Source organism: Chelmon rostratus, chromosome 5, assembly GCF_017976325.1.
Source record: "Chelmon rostratus isolate fCheRos1 chromosome 5, fCheRos1.pri, whole genome shotgun sequence".
Taxonomy (NCBI): Eukaryota; Metazoa; Chordata; class Actinopteri; order Chaetodontiformes; family Chaetodontidae; genus Chelmon; species Chelmon rostratus.
This window is the reverse complement of record NC_055662.1, coordinates 22,158,635-22,180,236: the sequence shown is the minus strand read 5'-3', so window position 1 is coordinate 22,180,236 and position 21,602 is coordinate 22,158,635. Positions and strand designations below refer to the sequence as shown.

General features: G+C 41.6%; 1 protein-coding gene across 4 annotated transcripts; it reads left to right on the top strand.

Annotated features, from left to right (window-relative positions):
* Window positions 1-389: 389 nt before the first annotated feature.
* On the top strand, window positions 390-21,386 carry LOC121606495 (transforming acidic coiled-coil-containing protein 1-like). Of its 4 annotated transcripts, none has more exons than XM_041936838.1 (13): window positions 390-629; window positions 9,222-9,313; window positions 12,506-12,917; window positions 14,798-14,852; window positions 14,975-15,056; window positions 16,054-16,106; window positions 17,370-17,504; window positions 17,635-17,711; window positions 17,997-18,040; window positions 18,283-18,443; window positions 19,017-19,123; window positions 19,238-19,358; window positions 19,518-21,386. In XM_041936838.1, the coding sequence occupies exons 1-13, from the start codon at window positions 565-567 to the stop codon at window positions 19,584-19,586; spliced, it is 1,473 nt and encodes a 490-aa protein (XP_041792772.1). In that variant the 5' UTR covers window positions 390-564; the 3' UTR covers window positions 19,587-21,386. The 4 variants fall into 4 exon arrangements, with proteins under 4 accessions (XP_041792772.1, XP_041792773.1, XP_041792770.1 ...); XM_041936839.1 differs by having other exon boundaries at window positions 392-629; window positions 17,373-17,504; XM_041936836.1 differs by lacking the exon at window positions 390-629 and adding an exon at window positions 7,080-7,535.
* Window positions 21,387-21,602: the final 216 nt, after the last annotated feature.

Below are 21,602 nucleotides of genomic sequence, written 5' to 3'. Positions count from 1 at the left end.
TGGCTAACAATAGAGGAGACTCTTTCAGGCTAGAACAATACTCTCACCCCTGCCAGATACCCCCATGACACACTGACACACACACACTCTTCATCTACCCCCTCCAACTCCTTAGATTTAGTGGTCTTTAATCCGACCCCCCCAACACACACACACACACACACACACACACACACACACACACATTCCACCTCTCTGTCTTTCTTCTTCTAAAGGTTATGTACTGACAAGTGAATGTAATCTGCCTCCAGTGTGTGTGTCTGTGAGAGAGAGAGAGAGAGAGAAATTTAGAGTGAGGAGGCGGGACTGACAGCAGAGCTATTCATGTGTGAGCACTTGTACTCCCGAGCATTTAGACTGTACAGCATCAACAGAGAAAAGACAAGGAGAGGAGAGGCTGGCTGGTTAAATGATGACAAGTCAGTCATGAGAAGCAGTGCATCGTGGGGCTCTGAAGCTGAGCCAGGCTGTCTGGAGCAGAGGCAGAGGTGAACCTTTGGAGGTGAAAAGGACATACGGAGCATCTGGGATAAACCTGAAGCGAACACAGTCTCAGCCGTTGCCATGGGGGGCTCCCTCAGCCAAAACAGGAAGGGCTCCGTCAGCTCTCCGCGGAAGAAGAGCAGCATGTAAGACGAGATGCTTCACTGTTAGTACATTTGTGTGTGCAAGTTCTTGATGCGAAAGGGAAACTTGCACAGGCAGAGATGCTCCAGAATAGCTGAGTGGAGATCAATTTCAGACTTTGTTACTTCAGCTTGTGTTGTCTTGTGTGTATGGACTCACTGCTTCTGTACTGGGGAGGGGAAGAGGAGTCAGAGATAAGGAGCTGAAGGGCAGTGCTGAGACCTTGATGCTTCCTGTAGAGACGGAGCTTTCCCTGCTGGACTGAAACCAAATCAGCCTGTCATTACTGCGCTGAACACAGCCTCTCTTGTCGAGCTGTTTTGAATACTATTTAGGTATTCAAATCCAAGGAAAGGGGGATGAGACAGAATGGTATAGCTGATGACATTAGCAGAGAGGCTAACGTAATGAAAATGAGCTGATCAGGTCATGCTCCTGAAATTAAGGCAGCAAGCCTTCGTTTTATTGGTTTTGGCATTTTAGCTGCAACGGTTTTAGTTACAGCAGTAGAAGAGATAATGCTGCTGCCAGCTATTAATTATGCAGCTGTGACCCTTATTCTAAAGTGGTGTATTAAACATACAAGCTGTACAGTTTATTTCTGTCTGAGCAGTTCATCTTCCTGTTATGTTCATACAGTGTGTTTCTTTAAAGTACTGCGTGATGTACGAACTGCAGCTGTTTGCAGCCTTCGTCTTATCAAAAATGAAGGGAAAGGGAATGATGATGTTGTTGCTGAGGCATTCATCAGAGCTTAAAAGCACTTAACCGCCGGGCTCCCCCTTCTTTTTGCTCTAATCCTTTGTAAAAGAGAAAGAGTGAGCCTTTCATGGTGTCCTCCCAGCTGATCCCTGATGCTTTATAGCTTTATATTTAAAGGCTTCTATGAGCCCCTAGTAGTGGGAACACTTGCTCTTGACACACGAAAATGCACAGGCTGATCCATATTCAGCCAGTCTTTTCTCAAATATCACTCAGTGTTCACTCAGTGATTACAGTGATGGAGAACAGTGGTTGTTAATATGAGAAGCAGCACCGCCATGAAGTAGCAGAAAGATACAGTGAATGACAGAAAGACGAGAGAAAGATGCAGATCTAAGACACTGACAAAAAAACATGTGAAAGCAATGCTAACTGTCATCCCACCAATCACGTACTGTAGTCTTCTGCATCTGTGTTTGTTTTAGGTCAGGTGGGGGTTGGGGTCCCCCCTGTGGGAAAACTGGGAAGCTAACCAGTGTCGTGGGATCGCAGTTTTCAGCTGCTGGTCTAATTTTAGTTGGCTTAATCATCTGCTTTATGTCTTAAATGGAACAGTCTTTGATGTACAGTGGACTTCCTGTTCTCCAAAACCCCTGAACATCCAGACAGTTCCTCATCTAGGAAGCAGCTGACCTGCATTTGGAGCTCATTTCTTGCTGCAGTGATGCAAATTCAGGCCAATGTAGGCTGAGAAACTTTTCTTATCTTAAAAGAGAACCGCATTGTGAATACATGAAGACAGGCACAAAATTTGAAGAAGTACATTTTAATTATGCATAAGCTTACGCTCACTAGGTTTGCCAGCATGAAAGTGAAACTCACTGCTGATGACTCATGTTGAAGTTAAGGGCTGAAAACCTTCACTTGTACAATATTGATATAGATGATTTAGATATCTATGTGTTTGAATTACAACGAAAACAATTTAATACAGCTGTATGGCATAATGAATAAAAATTAAATCTTGTTGAACTGGATTTAAAAGGCAAAGGAAATGAATGGAAAAATCATAAAGTACAACAGTAGGGCGTGTGTTGTCTCCCTGCTCTGTGCGTGCATGTGTGTACAATGTACGTGCACTATTGTCTGGGATTTGTGTGCTCTTGTGTCCCTGTTGTAGCCACGAACAATAGCTCAGTTGGTGTCTTTGCATGAGTCCTCTTGGGTAAACCTCTCCTCTCTTTATCTCTTGTCCCCCCATTCTTTCTCTTTTTGTTTTATCATGCCACTGTCAGTTAAGTTATTCTAGCGCACTGTAGCACGGTGAGTGCTTCAGCTTCATTCGGTCTAACTGTTCCCTGCATGCTAGTTTTCTGCTCTGATTGCAGCTAATTGGTCGTTCTCTATTAAAGATGCAGAGATATAAGGGATGTAGACACAGCTGTGCTCCTCAAAAGCACATCAAAGACGTTGGAGCATCTGCCTCTGTATATTTTATCTCTGTGAGCCTGATGTGTCCTGGATAATGCTGAGCTACATTAAAGTATACAAATCAACAAAAGCTAGTAAATATCATCAGCAGTGCTACCTTCTTTACCTCTACCTGCCTGTGTATGGGGTGTCTATGTGCATGTTTTCATTGTGTAATGCACTTGTGACCCCTTCCTAAATGGTTGCCATGGTGAAGCCTGCGATCCTGTCAACTCTGTTAAAGCTCCCAAAGGTGATGTCAGACCTGCTATGTGTCTCCCTTGTGCTTTCTCTCGCAACTATTCCGTCCTCAGCTCCTCAGTCTTCCTTTTCTGTCATGCCACCATTGTATCAATACCAGGGTGGCTGAATCTGACGTTGCTGTTTTTTAAATATCAATTTGTTTTATTTATGTGAGGACTCTAGGTGAGAGTCCAATAGTGACCACTAGATGGAGCCACATCATAGAACAAGCCAACATACTGTATATGACCCAGCAACAACATTCTGTACAGATTAGATGCTGTGAGTCATTACATAGATAGACAGACAGTCAGCTAGTCCATCTGTCTGTCCATCATAGGAGGGAATCTTCTTTTTACAGCGTGACATTTGCGCTTATGTTGATGTCTCTTGTGAAAACCAATATACAGTCAATATGTGGTCATATATGCACATATATATATATATATATATTTAGCACAGATATATTTTTGCCCCTACTTGTATCCTCTACTTATATTCACATGTCCACAGGGCGACATAATTATACATGGCAGACTGTGGGACAGCAGAGCATGTGTCGGAACATTATCTCCCACTTCCCTTTATTATAAATATATTTTGTGTTTCTGTCTTGTCTGTTGAAAAGCAACAGTACTGACTCAGCCTTGCTTATTCATAAAACGTTTTGCCTTTATTGATCAAAGCACCTATGTAGTGTCTGTGTCTGAAATTAGTTTGAAGATGTTTGCTTGGGATAAATAGAAGACCCTTAATGAAATATGAAAGAAGCAACAATTAAGTATTTCATGGTTAGACTGTGTATTACTTTAGTGCTGACATCTGAGCGATAAAAGAAAGACCATTTCTGCACCAAATGTTTTGCCACAGTCATAAAACATCAACTTTGTTTCTCACTTAATTTTAAAGGTTTATTTTTTAACAAAATCTATAACAACCTTTGTAACTGGCATAGTTATGCTAGTTATGCTAACGGCTAAATAGCCGTTTGGGTTTAGACACATGACCATGATCACACTTGCATGTTTATTACATTGCAAGTTTGCTGTTTGTCTTTTGCACCGTGCAAATGTTGGTCAAAGTAGAAATATTTAAAGAGAGCACTTTCTGCATTTCTTTGAATGTAGCTTGTAATTGAAACAGGGTTAGTGCCCAGGGCTAAAATTAAAAGACTGAAAGCCGCAATTACATGCTGCAATATGAAAATGTTAGACAGACAACATGCTGATGACTCTGTTATTCTTAGCAGTACTGGGCATAGAAATGTCAAATTTGTCTTCAGGATGATGCTAGAAAGGAAGATTGAGGACATTAAAAATCCAAATGTTTCATCCTTGTGAGAGCTTGAATGTGGGCAATCTGATCATTAGATTACAAAATGCGTCATATCCAAGTTGACATTTTGACTAATGAGGAGGAAAGCATTTGTTGTGTCCAAAATCAAATGGTGCCCAGTTATTAACATGCATTCATCCTCCCAGAATTATTGATATATTTACCAAATTTCATGTCACTCCATTCCATAATTATTGAGATATTTCATTCTGGATAAGTGGTGGACAGACTGATAGACAGATCAAGGTTGCCGCTGGCATCTCTAAACATAATCACAGCAAATTGAATGTAAATCCACCCATTAATTTTTGAGATACCTTGTTATGGACCATAGAGTTGGTCTGGTTTCAACCTGATGGTGGTGCTGTAAGCAGTGCTAAATCTGTGACCTTCTGTCATCACGCAGGGGATTGAGAGTAGAGATAAACAGTCTGTGATAGTTGAGAAGCTTCTCTAATTCCCTCTCAGTGTATACACACACACACACACACACATCTCATCCAGTATCACATCACTTCTGTTGTGGCTTACAGACATGTTTATCATTGCTGATTTATTCTTAGCTCATAACCACACATGCTGCTATCAGTCAACATATAATTGATGATCTCTGTGTGCTAAGACTCCAGCTCTAGATCACATATGGGTGTACTGTATGTGTGGGTTTGCCACTATTTCACTGTGTGCTTTTTGTGGTTTAAAGGTATTACATAAGAGCTGGTTCTTTTCCCTCTTTCTGTTTTCCTCCTTCCTCCCTGTCTGTGGTTCTTGTCTGTGCCAGGGAGAGAGTCAAGGATATTCCCACTCTGTCCACTTCTGCATGTTGTCTCTCTGTCCGCATAAAGACGTGTGTTTTCTGTATGTTGCTGTATGTCCAGAGGCATGTTTACAACTTCAAGGTGTAGGAGAGCAAACAGTTTGTGCAACACAGGATGTCTATTCCGAGTGCGCTGCTTGCGGGGGTTTGTTTGCTTCGGGCAGATCATGTCCTCTCATGACAGACAGGTTTGTCCTCTCAGCTGTACTGACTGATAAATAAGAAAACAAAGGAGGGGAAAGAGACAATGTCAGGAATGTTAAACAACAGAGCATTGCAGATTCCAGCCCTACCCCAAAACTCACTTTCTTTACGTTCTCTTGAAACTCGGCTGAAGATATTGCCATCCTTTTCATCTGCCTCTGTTGTCTCTCGCTCTCCATTTTTAATTAATGCCGCTTTCCATCTGCCGTGCCTCTAATTTGCTCCATTTTTCAGTCCAGCTATCACAGATTGAACAGAAACTCTTTCTCTGGGTTCACCAGTGTGTGACATTATTTTTCAGTGTGTTGATGCATGCATTCATCTCATCTGCCTGCCTGTCTCTGTGGACCAGGTCAGGGTCGTAAATGGTGGAGCTTCTGCCTCTCTTTCCGTGTTTTTCACATGTGAGCAGTAAACAGCAGGGAGGGAACCTCAGAGTGCAAATAACAAGGAAGGCATCTCTGCCACTTCCCTTTTTCTTTCCCTGTTCGCCGTTTTCACTGTGGCTCAACCATCCTCCTCTTATTAGATTAGTCATGGTCCATGTTTTTTTCAAAGAACACATCTTTTCTGGCCTAGATGCATGTGTGTGTGTGTGTGTGTGAGAGAGAGAGAGATGTATAAATGTGAAAGCCTGGACTAAAAGTTACATAAGCCATCCATGAACTGCCTGAGAGGCACGTGTGTGTGTGTGTTGGTGTGTGTGTGGGTGAAAGTGTGTGTGAGCAGAGCATAGGAGCTTTCATCCAAATTAGTTGCACCATTACTGTTGAATCTAGGTTCACTGTATTGATTTGTTTGCAGCCTGACCTGGATATTTTCACTGAACAATAGATCCTCTGTAGGCTTGGTCACACATTATGGAATTAATGACTAAATTTCCAGCTCCACTGTTTTCTCTCTGTGTGGATTTTAGCACATTTACTGGGTACTTTGATAAAAATATCTTGGCTCTTCCCTTTATTCATCCCCAGAAAATAGGCGCAAGTGCTCCTTTTCGGCAAAGCTTTGTGTCACAATCACAGTAATCCACGGCCTCTGCTGGGAGCTGCCAAGTAAACAAACCAAAGAAACTCAAATTACCTTTAAAACTCATTGTGGGCCGCCCAAACATGTCAGCAAGTCACATGTCAGTCAGTTAATTTACACAGCAAATTCCTTCATTCCTTCAGTAAAAAGATAATGCCAGTTTCAAAGCAACAATAGCCTTAAAGGATGTAGTGTTCCTGGAAAGCTGACAAATGTAGATAGTTAAGGCTTTACTGAATGTTACTTTATGGTCTTCAGGATGGGTGTAATTGCAACAGTATGAGCTCAGGTAACACTATGAGCTCCAATCCAAACTCATCTACTTCCATCTTTCCAAATTTACTGCTGGCCTTGTGATTTACTCTCTTTTCATCTCCCCTTTCCTGAAGACACAAACGTCTGGTCGTCTGGCAGAGTAGCCAGACTTTGCCTCTTGAAACAGGAAGCCTTGCCTCTCCTCTCGCCCCCTCTCTTTCCCCCACAATCGACAAACCCTGAAAGAATCGGGGAGGGGAGAGGCAAACTCCCGAGAGCAGAGTGAGCCGATGTCTCTTAACCAGCTGATCATCCACCCAGACTGAGAGGAAGAGGGGAGGGGAGCAGAGAGAGGAGTGACTACTGATGCTCCAGTAATCTGCACTGTGTGAGTCAGTGCTGTGGAGAGCAAAGCAGCAACAGAAACAGCAGCAGCAGCAGCGTGAGACACGTTTCCCTCTCACGAGCGTCAACAGTGCAGAGGAGCAGGATGAGAAAGCTGTGCGACTAAGCGAGAGGAGGAAGTGAGCAAGCCATACAGCAGAAGCTGACATTAGGAGCGAGAGAGGCAAAAGACAGATCGACATCTTCTTTTAAAGAGTCTTCTTTTGCAGTTGAAAGACGGACTGTGGAAGATCATTGAACCTGATTGGCGAACCTGACGATCTTAACTAATCCAGAGAAAGAGGTAGTTTAAATTTTGGAGGTGGCAGCAGCAGGTTAGGACTCGACGTGGTGCAGGGATGTCCTGGTTGTCTCCGGTCCAGTGGGCCAAGTGGACATGGTCAGCAGTGACTGGGGGTGCGGGGGATGAGGGGCAGCCCAGCTCCCAGGAGGATGGAGACAGAGACAAGTAAGAGGGCTGTGTTCAATGTTTGTATGTGAGAGAGAGTGATTATATGTAGAGGGAGGCAGCTGGTTTACAGGTGGGTCCATACAACAAATAAAAGAGAAAATATCTGGGAAGGAAAGAGCGATTTTCTGTATATTCGTCAATTTAAACAGCACTAGATTGGTTGTGTCCATGTGTGGGTGTTGATGTGAAGACTGCAGATTCCCCTGAGTCATACTGACAGGTGGTGGATATATACACACAAAGAGAGCGACACACACACAGACAAACTGACTGATGCTGTGGTATAATCTCAGATTCTTTCCTATGCTATGGATCGCAGTGGCTGGGTCATGCTGTCAGTGGCTAAAAACAGATTCTTAGTCAAAATACAGACACTCAGACTAGTGTTTTTGAGTCGCTGCTTTGTGTGCAGCATCCTGTTTCTTTATGAGGCACCAAATGTCTAGGGCCAGATTGTCTAGGCCTTTTTTATGTGTGTTTGAGTGTGTGTGTGTGTGTGTGTGAAGGCAGTTTGGCTGTTGGGGAACAGTTGCTGAAAGTAGGGGGAAGGGGGAAAAGCCACAGTTTCCAGAGCTTTTGATTCTTTTTCTGTCCATTTCTAGTTTCTAAGTAACCGCCCAAGATCGCAGCCGTTGGGGCCATCACTGGGACGTGATCCAATGTGTGTGTGACTGTGGGTGTGTGTGCGTGTATGCAGGGTGGGGGGTGGGTTATGTATATGAGGATTAGCTCTGGATGGTGGTGTTTGTATAGAGCTCCAGCATGTGTGAATGTGTTTGTGTGAACTAGTATCAGAGATGGAGTGCAGTGCTTGGGTATTGGCACTGTTAGCTTTGTTCCTCCGTGTGCTGTTTTTCATTAGTGTGCGGCTGACGTTTTGATGTGTGTTCAAGTGGCTGGGAATGGGTACACACACACACACACACACACACACACACACACACATAAACTCTCACTCGCCCTGTCTCTCCATTCCTTTTTGTCTCCACAGTTTGGAAATAAATTTGGGCTGGCTGTCTAGGCAGCTGACACAGCAGACCAAAAGACTTTGTGTGTGTGTGTGTGTGTGTGTGTGTGTGTGTGTGTGTGTGTGTGTGTGTGTGTGTGAGAACGAGTCTGGGACACAGTGTGTCCTTTTTGAGGGGCAAAGGATGCAGGTGGCCTTGTAGGACTTCACTTCCTTTCCTCTCCCTTCCTCTGACTTCCTTTAAAATAAAAGCAGCTTGTTTACGTTGAGCTGCTTAGAACTCTGAGATCTATTGTTTTCATGTAATTTTATTTATTGGAAAGCTAATGCTTATTTGCTAGAATGACTTTGGCGCTGCAAAACACAACCAGGGCCTTTTATATGTACATCATATGGTAGCTGTTTATGTATATGTAGTCGATTGAGCAACATTTTCAATGCCGCTCTGTTCTCAAAGACAGTACACTGCTGTTTGAGCAGGCAGTATGATTTGTTTCATCACATGCTCTAAATCGCTTCATGAGAAGAGTTAATTTTGTTTTATGTATCATATTTGTCAATTTCAAAAGTGGAGATTCCATCTTTCGTTCCAGATAACTAAATAACGCTCAAGCTCCGACCCCTCTCTTGTTGTCTCTTTGCATGTTTGTGTCTGTCTCTTCTCTTTTTTGTGAATTATGTTTTGTTAAGGTCTTCTTCTCTCTCTCTCTCCACAGTTCAGACTCGGAGGGGACCTTCGAGACTCCAGAGGCAGAGTCTCCAGGTGTTGTGAAGCTACTGAGCCAACTGGACAACTCAAACCACACAGGTAAGATGTCTGAGATGTTTGGCCGACCCACCGCTCAAACCTTGTCACACCAGAACTGTGACATTCTCAGGTAGGGATCAGTATTTTTTTTGGTACCACCTGGAACGTGTCTGTTTCACAGAATGAAAGCATACATGGGACTTCTGTTCAGATAGATTTTTTTTTTTACTTATTTTTTTGATCAGATAGTTCCTGTATAATTTAAAATTTTACCAAGTTTAGGCTGGATTTTATTTAGGGAAAGAGCCAACAGGGGGGTTGCATTGGGTGGGCATGGTCAAAAGTGTACTTCTTGCATCTGTAATCACACCCAAAGTTTCCTGTAGTACACCTGTGAATCACTGCAGCAAGGTGGGGCTTTTTTTTATCGAAGTAAGGTATTGGTATTAGTACCAGTGCTCAGGTAGCATATCAGCATTAGAAAAAATACTCAGCCTGACCCTTTGCTGTTTAAGGGTGACAGTATCCAATGTGAAAAGTTTATCTCATAAAAAATGACCTAGATCCCGATCAGGATTGAGAGTGAGGTCAGACAGCTGCACATATCATTAGTACTTGAAATCAATACCTTTTTGCCCTTGGACAGCATTACTACAAATGTGATGATCATCTACAGCTTGGAAGTGATTGTTTCCATCAACCTTTGCGACACTCTGCCATTGCAAGAAAGCTTTAACTGTACTGGATGAACAGTCGTCTCATCTTGTTTTAGCAGATGTGTATTAAAGGATCCGTTCATGCAAATTATAGATAAGATATTTTTAGTTTTATTTTCCTAGTTTCTGAGATATTTGTCTTAAAGATTAAGGTGGGGTTTAGATTTTTTCTTTTCTGTTACTTTAAATGCAGCATAGCAATTGAGGCAACACTGATGCTGTTACTTCATGTCTGGACCATGATGTTGTTCACTTTGTTGACCACAGTGTCAACTTGACTGCTTTTGATAATGATGCAGATCTTGGATCAGCTTACTGCCATCTATGCATGTATGAAAAGCTATTAGTTATATAAATGAGCTCCCTCCTGTTAGTCAAATAGTTGTAAATCGGTGATAAATGGGTACTAGATGAATCTTGACTGTTTGCCACTGTCAAAGAGGCCCACTGCTGTCCAGTCCACAGGCCCTCCTCACCCTCGCACTGCCCTGCTTTTACCCACGCAGACACAAGTACCACCTATTACCATTTATTGAACTAGATCATATGGAGGGCATCTCCTGTGCTGAAACAAATTCTATTATATCATTGATGTTTGTGAACTGTTTCTCCATCTGCTTTTGTCAAAATAATTGATTTTTACATGTGCTGTAATGTGTAAGGATGACATTAGTCTGCATGTTTTGGATGGCTCAGCTAGTAGAAATAATCAGACATGGCTTGAACATGACATATGGGATGCTGTGCCAGATAAGAGCAGAGAAATTAATGTGTTTATTATTGAATCTAGTATGTAGGCCATAACAATCTCCTTTTCATGGTAAAACAGGCACATGCTCTGTACAATCTGTGTTCGTTTCATGAATAAAAGATCAACTGAGTAGTTCACTATAATTAGACTTTAATAGGTCAGGGGGGAATCACTGTTCTGTTCATAGGAACAACCACAGGCCACAATCTAACTGTGTGTACTCTTGAACCAGGAAGTAGCTGAAAGCTTAGACAGCTGTTTATCTACCTGTGCGCTATCTGTTCCTCTCTCACTGGCTCTCTCTCTCACTGCCCTCTCTGTCTCCGTTTCCACTTTTTGGTCGAGTTGTGAAACTGCAATAAAGCCTGATGTTTTTTGTTGCTAGGCCACGTGGTGGTGTGTATTCCGCATGGCCGGGTGTGGTTCCTCTACATCTGTTCCCTGTCTCCGAAGGGTGTGTGTGTGTATCTGAAAGTACCCAGATTTTAAGCAGGAGCTTGCATAAACTGCATTAATTGAATGTGTGATGTAATAAGTCGCACATTAGCTGTCAGTCACGATGAACGATGTGAGAAGCTGTTACCCACCCAAGGTGAAACCACAACGACGTCATTCATGTTGTGTGCACGTTGAGAAGAAATACGGGAGAGGTAATTTCAGTTTTATTATCCTGTGTCGTTGTGTGAGTTTTACAGTGCGTGGGTGTATTTTTCTGCAACAGAGAGCCCTGTGTTTCAGCAGCAGTGTGACTCAACAGAGGCCAGCCCGCTGCTGTGGACGTTAGCTTGCTGTTAACGGGATGTGTTGGGACACAGGATGTGAAGTGCTCTGAGAGGAAGCCAGCAGCCATTTTAAGTGTTCTAGCAGGAGAAAGAGAGGCCATCACTTCTAGTTTAAATACCTGAATGACAAATCAAATCATTAGCCACAGGATGGGGATGTGGTGTTTCACTGTGTTTGGAGGACATTGGAGGAGCGATTAAGATATGGTTTTCTGGGTCAGCCCTTGTGTGACATCCCTCACACCTTTCTGAGAAGAGTTTCTCAGTTGCTCTTGGTAACTATGCATCCTCATCCTAAGCTCTCTATTGTGGTGTGCCCCAAGGTTCTGTTCTGGGTCCTATTCTGTTTGGTATATTCGTCCCTTTGAGCAGATGAGCAGCTCTGTGTTGTCTCAGAATGGCTGTAAACAAAGTTTTATATTAACAAATGACAATGTAAAAACACTGTGAAAGTGTAAAAGGGGTCGCTTGCAGTGATGAACCCACAGAAAATTTTCACCCGAATCTGCAACTCCTTTACAGATCTTTAGAGCAAGTTTCAGCTCATTGTTAAGCTGTCCAGCCCACAAATTCATTGTTTTCATTCATCTTTATCACTCTCATAGCGCTTTCTTATCCACAACAGGCAGCTGTTTTTCAATGAAAAGACAACTGTATACTACCTGCTCAGCACCAAACAGCTGACACACACACCCTGTAACTGCTGGATGTGTAAATAAGCAAATATGTGACACAGATGTTAAGGATTCATGTAAAGATTCTTGTGATCAGTAGGTCTCTAAGGTCCTCTGATCAGGGTTAGTTGGTCCTTCCTCACCCCAGACTCAACACTAGAGGAAAGGCACAGTTTTAAAAGACTCTTCTGTTCAGATTTGTCTTTGTCAGATATTTTTATTTATGTTGTTTTTACTGTTTTTATTCTTATAACATCTGATTAATTTGTGAAGCTTTTTGTGGCGTTCTGCTCTTGAAAGGGTCTATCTACTTTTCTCCCTTTTTACAGTTCTTCCTGATGTTACAAACCACTTTTTGGACAAGAACTTCAACCAGGATGTGGGTCCAGTTTCATCCCAAGAGGTTGATTGCCTGAACAACCTCACCATTTCTTCAACTAATGACAGCAGCTTTGGTTTGGACCAGAACCTCAACCTGACCCTCAACAGCAAACCCAATCCTGTCCCCCAGCCTCAAGCCCTCCGGCCCCCATCGCTGTCCGTCCTCTCCCCGCTAAACAAACCCGATCCTTCGGAGGTGGACGACGAGGCTCCGGTGACGTCCGACTGCAGCCCGGACTCAAACTTGATCCCCAGTCATGACATTTGCGTGGACCCTGACTTGCTTAATGGCAACATGAACTCTGACACTGTGCAGTCAAACACAAAACTACCCTGTGAGACCAACAGCACAATTATCACGTGAGTAAAACATTAGTAAACAAGCATACACAAAGACCAGCCCTCTTCAGACATCAGTCAGTGGCTGAACTAAGATGAGTCACAGATTTACAAGCTGAACACTCACTGCCGTCTCTTTTATGGCTCTCGGGAACATTAGTGAATGCCGCCATTGTGCACAATGAACCTGAAGTGATCAGAGTGTTCCAATTTTAACTAACTGTGGTGGCCTGTTGTGTGTGTTGTTTCTTTCTATTGCACATCCATTCATTTCTTACCAGTGTTATTATAGTTTTTAATGGCTTCTTATTGCTTTCAGTTCTCATTTTGTTTTAGAATTTCGTTTCACTTTTATTTGTACTTCAGTTTTCAGCAATATTTGTTTTAAATTTGCTTGTCTTATTCCTCAAATGCTGATTTAGAGTCGTTTTTCAGTGTTCATATAGCTGGATGAAGTATTTTCAATAGCTACTTAGTGTGTGCTAACAGAAAATGTTAGCACACACAAAGGCAGAGATAAGTTAAAGTATCAGACACTGCCCTCTTGTGGCGTTTTTCAGATAGGCTCATGCTGAAGCAGAATCATGATTCACATCTCTGTTGTCTCCGTTGATCAAGTTTAAAAAAGCCCCAGCATGATCTTAATCCTGCAGCTTTTTGTAATGAACTACTAACCTTAACTCCATAACTGTTAGATCATCCAGCCCATTGCTCATGGGCAAGTTCAGATTGACTTAGCTGCTTCAAATCAAGTGATCACTGCCTTGTATTACAGTGCTCACTGAAACTTTATTTTTATTGATATATTTAGGCTAAATGAGTGGTTTGGCCAATATACAGTGTATATAGTATACAGCTTATTTTATTGACAGTTGCAGTCCAGTCCTAATTTTCTGTGTGATAGCTTTCTTGCTTAGCAGCCACAAGTATTTTAGATATTCATCCTGAGCATTAAGTTTGTCTAGGATTTTTGTCCAGATTATAATGTAACAGGTGAGCAATCAGCATCATTCCAAACATTTTTATTATCTCTTGCCAATATGAAATATTAAAGGACAAGCCCATAAAATACTTTTTTACTTTACTTTATGACATTCTCTATTTCCAATTTAAACGTTTAAACTCCTAAACATTTAAAATGGTTTAGGAGTTGGTTTAGGAGATGATTTCAATTTCACTTTAGTTTCAACATTTTATTTTAATCAAGGTTTTATTCTCCAGTTAAACTGAAAACTCTCACCTGTCTACTTTCAGTCTTGTTTTTTTTTATTTACTAAACTATAATAACCCTGCCCTCACCTTGTGTTTGACCCCTGTCCCATCCTCTCCCATGTCTTTCCTTCCTTTTCCCTCCAAACCTGTCATTCTGTTTCCCTTCTCTCTGTGTGGCATCAGGACTGCTGAGCAAGTCCATTTCCTCTGTGTTCTGTTGTAAGTACTGTATAACTGTGTGTGCAGACGTGTGAGTGTTTGTATCGTCAGTCCTTGCTGTTCTTAATACAAGTCCAGGCTCCACTCCACAGCCTCCACCTGACCTAAACTTTCCTTTGAACACAAAGGGAAGGTGAACAACAGGTGTATGGAATACATTTAGAAAGTAGAGGAGAGAGAGTGTTAGTGAAAATCCTGTAATTCCCTCTAATGCTCTGTACTACTGTTGCTCTCATTTCAATTTGGTAACAATCTCTTCCATTAATCTGCTTTTTCTTCTGCGTAATTCAGCACTTTTAGCAGAGCATGCGAACTCCGTGCACACACAGAACAGAGCAATGAGGTCTGGCTCCAAGGCTTTCTGTCCTGCTGTCTCTTCTCATCATTACACCAGTCCACATGTACACACACACAGAGATCCTGATCTGGATGGTGCTGACGCTGATGTTGTTATTGACCTTCATTCTCAGGAACTCTTGTAAAGTGAAACAGAACCAGCCAATGCAAAAGGACTTTGGCAGACAGGTAAGAACAGTGAATTTTTCTACTGCTCGTCTCACTCGTGGTAGTATTAGCTCCTGAAAAGTGTTAGTATTAGCTCCTGAAAAGCTTTGTACAGTCTGTGTGATGGACTGCTGTTGTTAAAGGATGACCATCATGGAGGCCACGCCACTGATGAGGAGAAGTTGGCGAGCAGTGTTGCTGTCAAGCCGGACAAGGACGAAAGCAGTGAGTAGAAAGCATCAATAAAGATTAATTTTAATGTTGTGCTCATGTGTACATGTCAGAGAGCCACCCAGTTACATACAGTACACATTGATACGGTAGTGAATAGCTTAGCTATTACTCAGCTCAGTTAGGGACTCTGCTGGACAGAGATCAGATAACTGGATGTCAAAGGTTAGACAGCATGCTTAAGCTTCAATCAATGCTGGACAGCGAGGTTATCTTTACCTACAAGCACAACATTAATCATTAACTTCACCACATTATTTTGCACCACATTGAAACTTGTGACTCTGTGGGTCATATGCACCATGATAGTACAGTTGTTCGAGCAGTAGTATGTTTCTGCCTGTTTGAGGAGAGCTATTTCGGTCTTATAAAACAAATTCAGATTATACGATCACACAGGTCCCTTCAGGCTGCATGCGATGCAGCTTTAGTGGCTGACTGCTCTGATCTGAGCGAGCCTCGCTGTTACAGATGTTACATAACAGTGCATCACTGCAGCATCTCTGTGGTTTTATTGTTTCTAAAGGCATGATAGTGTTCTAGTGTGAATGTTTGTATTCTTCTGGCACTGCCTGAAGATGGACAGTTCTCACAGACGTACTGAGTTTAAAATATGAACAGACAGTACACTCACAGGAATATTTCACAGTTCTTTGATCTTTTTAAATTCTGCAACAAAGGTCTTAACTAATCATTTAGGTTCATTGTGAGTCTTAACTAAAGAGAGAACAAACTGCCATTGGTGTGTGTTTTTAGACTTAAAACTAATTACTGCACGTTAAAAAGATAACATTGCATAAATGATTAGAATACTTCTAACAGACCATACTGGAAATAAATTATCCAGTTTCATCCTTTCATCAGCTTAGTGCTAGATTTTAATTATTTTTGTTATGAGCACACGTGGTTCTGATAGAGAACTATTTATTACATGATAGGCCACAGCATCTCTGACATTAACTTCTTTTTAACATTTTCTGCTTTTTTCCAGTTCCAGACTGCCTTGTGACATCAAAATCTGAGGACTCAGACTGCTCCTCTGTGGTATGTGAATATTACAACCCTCAATTTATTTATCATCATAGTGGTACACTCATGCATGTCTGTCACAGGAACTGCAACATGATGCCACCAGTGACCACCAGGTGGGGCTGAAACACTCTTTTGTTAGTTAAACCAAACAGTTGCATCAGTTGCAGAGAAAACAAGTCCAGACTATCCACCTACTAGATTTCACTTCCCTCTGTAATGGTCACATTGGCATAATATTTGCAATATTTGATGAATGCATATTGTTCAATAAATTCAGTTCTGATTTAAAGATGTAAGAGACTGCCCAGGTTTGTGTTCAGAGCCACCTGCATTTTATTTAAAGCTGCAGTATGATGCCCTGTCTGATATGATGACTGCACTGTGCTGTAGGACAGCAGGAGCTACTTAGTGTCTGCCATCATATTCATGTACTCAGGTGACAGATGGATTTGTATTTATCATCCAGGAGATTAGAATATGACATGACGTGTCATAATCCAGGGAAGGACAAAATGAGAGAGGAGAGACAGAAGGAGGAGAAGAAGAGGGATTGAGATGTGTAAGAACACCGATTGAAAGGCAAGAGGGGAGAGGGTTAGAAAATGAGAATGAGTGAATGAAAAATGATGAGAGAGAGGAACAGAGAGAAGGAGAGAGGGGCATAAGGAGACAGAGAGAGATATAGAATATGTTCAGTATAAAACAACATGTCAGAGCTTTCAAGTGCAGAAAAAACAAATTTCTTTATTGTATGTCTCAGGCTCAGTCTTGTTTTATTTTATTTTATGCAAAGTCTTCAAGTAGCGGCATTACATTAGGTGTCATAGCTGTATATCAAAGACTCATAAGTTGCAGCTTATTACAGAAATAAATGATCTTTTTTGTCTCTTTCTCTCACTTGGTGTACTGTCACTAAGTGGTGATACAAGTGGCTCCCGTTTCCTAGGAAAAAATAATTTGCTGCATAGACAATTCTGCATTTTATTCTTATGAAAGAACTAGTTTTGTAGTTTGCATTGAAATAATTTGAAATATAAGAAGGCAGAAAAAGTATTAGAGTACACTGTACAGTACAATGTTAAATAATAAACCACTGATGAGACAACATGGAAGAAAATGTGTGTAAAGGGTTTTATGGCAGTATTGACGGATACTGACAATACTGTGTTTTTGTCATAAATGTTTGAAAGGTTTAGCTGGGCTTACCCCCCATTATACTACAGGATGTACAATTAAAGACGAAGGCTGTCATAACTGATGTCCTTCTGCCTTCAGCAGTATGAGGACCCATGCAAGCTGAAGAACAAGTCGGGAGGAAGTGAAATGGCGAAAACAGGAAGTCAGGTCCTGGATTCCATCTGCATCAGTGAGGCGGAAAAACAGGCCGTTCTCACCCTCATTAGAGAGGAGGTACGCACTTGTATCACACTCATCCAGCATGAAATGTGCCATCAGTGTGTTTGTTTTGGCCCAAGTGGATTGTTTAAGTTTTCGACAAGGTTTTCTTTGAGTTCGGCTCACAGCAGTCGTCTCTGTTTAGATTATCACTAAAGAAGTGGAAGCCAACGACTGGAAGAAGAAGTTCGAGGGCAGCAGACAAGAAGTCGCTGAGATGAGGTTCGAAAAAGTGCTGTTACTCATCTGTCATAGAGAAGTGACCATTACTGATTGATTTTGAGGGTGGTTATGTGAGGTATAGGACAGAGGGAAATTTTGTTCTACACAAGAAGTTACTCACATCACATTTCTGTATCCCAAAACACAAATTTGAATTGCTTTATCTTTTTAAATAATAGCGTCTTTGAGGTTTCTTTGGGAAGTATTAGTACAGTGATATAAATACTATCTTTAAGACCATCTATAAGGTTAAGTAATACTTTCATGTGTTTTGTCATATTACAGGAAGATTGTTGCAGAATATGAGAAGACAATTGCTCAGATGATTGGTGAGTAGAAATATTATCTAACAGAACATTTAAACCGTGGTACAGAACAGACTTAAATCTTTCATGGAACCATACAATTCACTGGTTGTTGTATTGATCTTAGTGCCACAAAGCATCGATTTCTCTTTATTTTTCTTTATTTTGTAAATGCTATGTGTCTGCAATCACTGTTACCAGACTGAATGCAAGAAATGAGCTATTTAATCACTCCACAATGATGTCTTCTTCTGTGCTTTTCTCAGAGGACGAGCAGCGCAACAACCTGAGTTCCCAGAAGGCTTTGCACGGCATGACGATGGAGAAGGAAGCCGCCCTGGCGGACCTGAACTCCGTGGAGCGCTCTCTCTCTGACGTGTTTCGCCGTTATGAAAATATGAAGAGCACCCTGGAGGGCTTTAAGAAGGTAAGGGGTCATAGTAAAAGTTCATGGCTTACGGAAAGTTTCAGGAGCAGAGGTGATCCGCTCATAGTAGCACAAATTGGAGGGCTGTAAAAGGATTAAGGTCAGAATAAGGATGGAAGGTATCGTGTGATTAGGGGCAGTGGTCGCCTAGCGCTGAGACAAGCAGAGGTTTACATAGGTCATTAGATTTAGTCTTCATCTCAGTGAATAACACATAGTTCTCTTACTCAACAACTGCCGCAAAAAAATGCTTGATTAAAGCAATTTAGCCACAAATCCTAACCCCCAGTTGACCCGCAGCTGGTTTGGAGCAGCTGCTCGTGGGCGAACAGGAAGCTGAGGTTGTTAAATGTGTGCAACTCCAGGAATTCAGAAAGATTAGAAGGAGAAGAGCCCCCAGTGTTTCGAAAAATGTCCATGAATGATAAAATGTTTTAAGAGTAGTTTAAGACTGATGTGCATAATTTTACTTGACAAGACACGTAGAGGGGTGCACAATGTTGCATCTGCTTTCTTGTGCTGTAAGGCTGATAGATAAATAACAATGCGGCTGTTCTTTGTTTCCCCGTACAGAATGAAGAGGTGCTGAAGAAGTGCGCTCAGGAGTATCTGGCCAGAGTCAAGCAGGAGGAGCAGAGATACCAGACACTTAAACTCCACGCTGAGGAGAAGCTAGACAAGTAAGTAGAGACTGAAAGGACATCTGATTTTCCCGTCAAGTCGGTTAAATTAAACTGAGTACTTTTACAGGTTTAAAACATCTGTTGATTTCCCTCATTCTGCATATCTCTCAGGGCCAACGAGGAGATCGCTCAGGTGCGTGCGAAGGCGAGCTCAGAGAACATGGCGCTGACTGCCAGTTTGAGGAAGGAACAGATGAAGAATGAGTCTCTGGAACAAGCTCTGCAGCAGAAGGTAACAGACATCCACCCTCCTCCATGCTAACTCTACAACCCCAATTGTAGGACATATTTCTGACACATTTGCTATCTTTTAACATGGTGTTTTTGTGCTGTAATTTAGCATATAGAGATGTATTAAATGTACTCATTCGTTTTTGTTGTGTTTTCATAGAATCAAGAGATTGAGGAACTTACCAAGATCTGCGATGAGCTGATTGCCAAAATGGGAAAAGTAGACTGAGAGACTCTGCCTGTGAATCAGCCACTATACCATCCCTCCGGCCCTCCCTAACAGTGACACCCTGTGCATGCCCCCATCTGAGAAGCAGCTCTCATACCCCCTGCCAGCCCTGCACCACAGAGACTGCTTATGTACAGATGTCTAAAGCAACTTTCTGTACACTAGACTTGCACTACTTGTGACCAGAATCAAGAAGAGTCTGTACATGCTAATTATTGTTTGAGTTAGGACTCTGTTACATGTATGTGGTCACATTATTTTGTTTGCATTTTTGAGGCCATCTGGGCCTCTCGTGCTTCGCCCATCATGCCAGTGAACAGCAACCTGCTTGTGACTCAACTTAAATTCCCAGCAGCTTAACAGCTAAATTCCCAGCAGGTCCTCCAACAGGATGACGTCATGCAGGCTGGGGTTGCTTTAGAGTTACACGTAGGCACACAGCATATTTCAGTGGGCTTTGACACGGATTGTTTTACATTAAGGCAGCAACCCATAAAATGTATTTTTCTATGAAGTAAACAAGGATTTTACTCTGAAAGGGCAAAGCTCAGGGGTATTGTGTGGGGAAGATTGAGGTCAGAGTTAAAGTCAAGCTGCACAAGAACTGGAGGAAAGGAGTGAGTGAGAGTGTTTGAGGAAATACAGTAGACCTCAGAGACTTTGGTTTGTTCAGGAGTGACACTGAAATCACAGTGAGTCTGGACCCGCCTTTGCTTTACTTGGTTTACACTACGACACTATCAGAGATGTATAATAACCTGACAATCATAGACTTTCCTGTTATTGTAGAAACTTTGTGGCATTTTCTTGTCTGATCCACAAAGTCATTAAAAAGACTTGATCCTGAAGTGTAAAGCGGTACGTTAATCATCCTGTGTTAAAAAACCTGGACCACTGGAAAAAGTTAAAACACAGTGACTCTATATTTTGGTTAAGGATAATTAAACTATTATAAGAGAAGCAAGTGCTGCAATATGTCTATGATTTTTTTTTTTTAAACCATCACTGTGTCACAGATTGAGTTACCAGTAATCACATTCACCTCTTAGCACAAAGGAAACTAAGAGTTTGACGGCTTTGTAAGCGGTTTTATCTGTTACGTATGTGCGATGAAGGTGTGAGTATTTACAACCCTGCTCTAGTTACTCGACAGATAAATCTGTTTCTTTGCATGATCGTTTTTATAGCATTATATTTCACAGAATGTTTTCTTAACACACCAGTAAAACTAGTTGTGTCTGGCACAGTGTTTTAGTAGAGACTTAGAAGGCTGTGACTTAGTAGCTGAGATCATTGAAAATGTTTCAGACTGGTGTATGATACCTGAGTATTGGTGTTGATTTAAAAAAAAAAACAATTTTTACTTTTTTCTACAAAATAAATTTTCTTTCCATTTAAAAAGTAATATAATACAGCTTTAAGTTGCAAATCTATTATTTTAATAAGGTAGTATTTGGTCAAAGAAGCTGAAACAAGCTGAACTACTAAAAAAATTTGGTTCTTCACAGTTTTCAACACTCAGTTCTACAGAGTCAGTCGCTATTGAAACAGTTTTAATTTCTGATACTCAGTCTCTTTCTTTACCACCATGTAAGACATTTATGACACAAACCCACTGATGTGCCACAGTTTATATTTGTTCAACTCTCGTGTCATTTTATCTCTAATATTGTTTTGCCACTTTAGCCCCTTTTTTAATTATTGTTTGTATTTGTAAATTAGAAATGGTGACTTCAGATTCATGTTGACACATTGAGGACTAAGTGTACTTTTGCCTGAATAAACATAAATATAATTTGTTCTACGTGTCTTGTCTTTTGAGTTCTTTTTGTTTTGTCATGATTAAGTGTGTGTGTGTGTGCGTGTGTGTGTGTGTGTGTGTGTGTGTGTGTGTGTGGTTTGTCATATAAGTGTGATGATCTCAGCTTTTGCCCCAGTGCTGGTGATGATGCACTGTGTTTACATCTTGCATCAGACTTCCTGGCGCACGCATCCCAGCTGAGGCGCCAGCATGAG

Bases quoted from the DNA above. Each gene is read 5' to 3' on its own strand.
- LOC121606495 (XM_041936836.1), top strand. From the start codon at position 7,426: ATGTCCTGGTTGTCTCCGGTCCAGTGGGCCAAGTGGACATGGTCAGCA. The intron at 15,057-16,053 runs GTGAGTAGAAAG...GCTTTTTTCCAG, and splicing joins GCCGGACAAGGACGAAAGCA to TTCCAGACTGCCTTGTGACA. The intron at 19,359-19,517 runs GTAACAGACATC...GTGTTTTCATAG, and splicing joins AACAAGCTCTGCAGCAGAAG to AATCAAGAGATTGAGGAACT.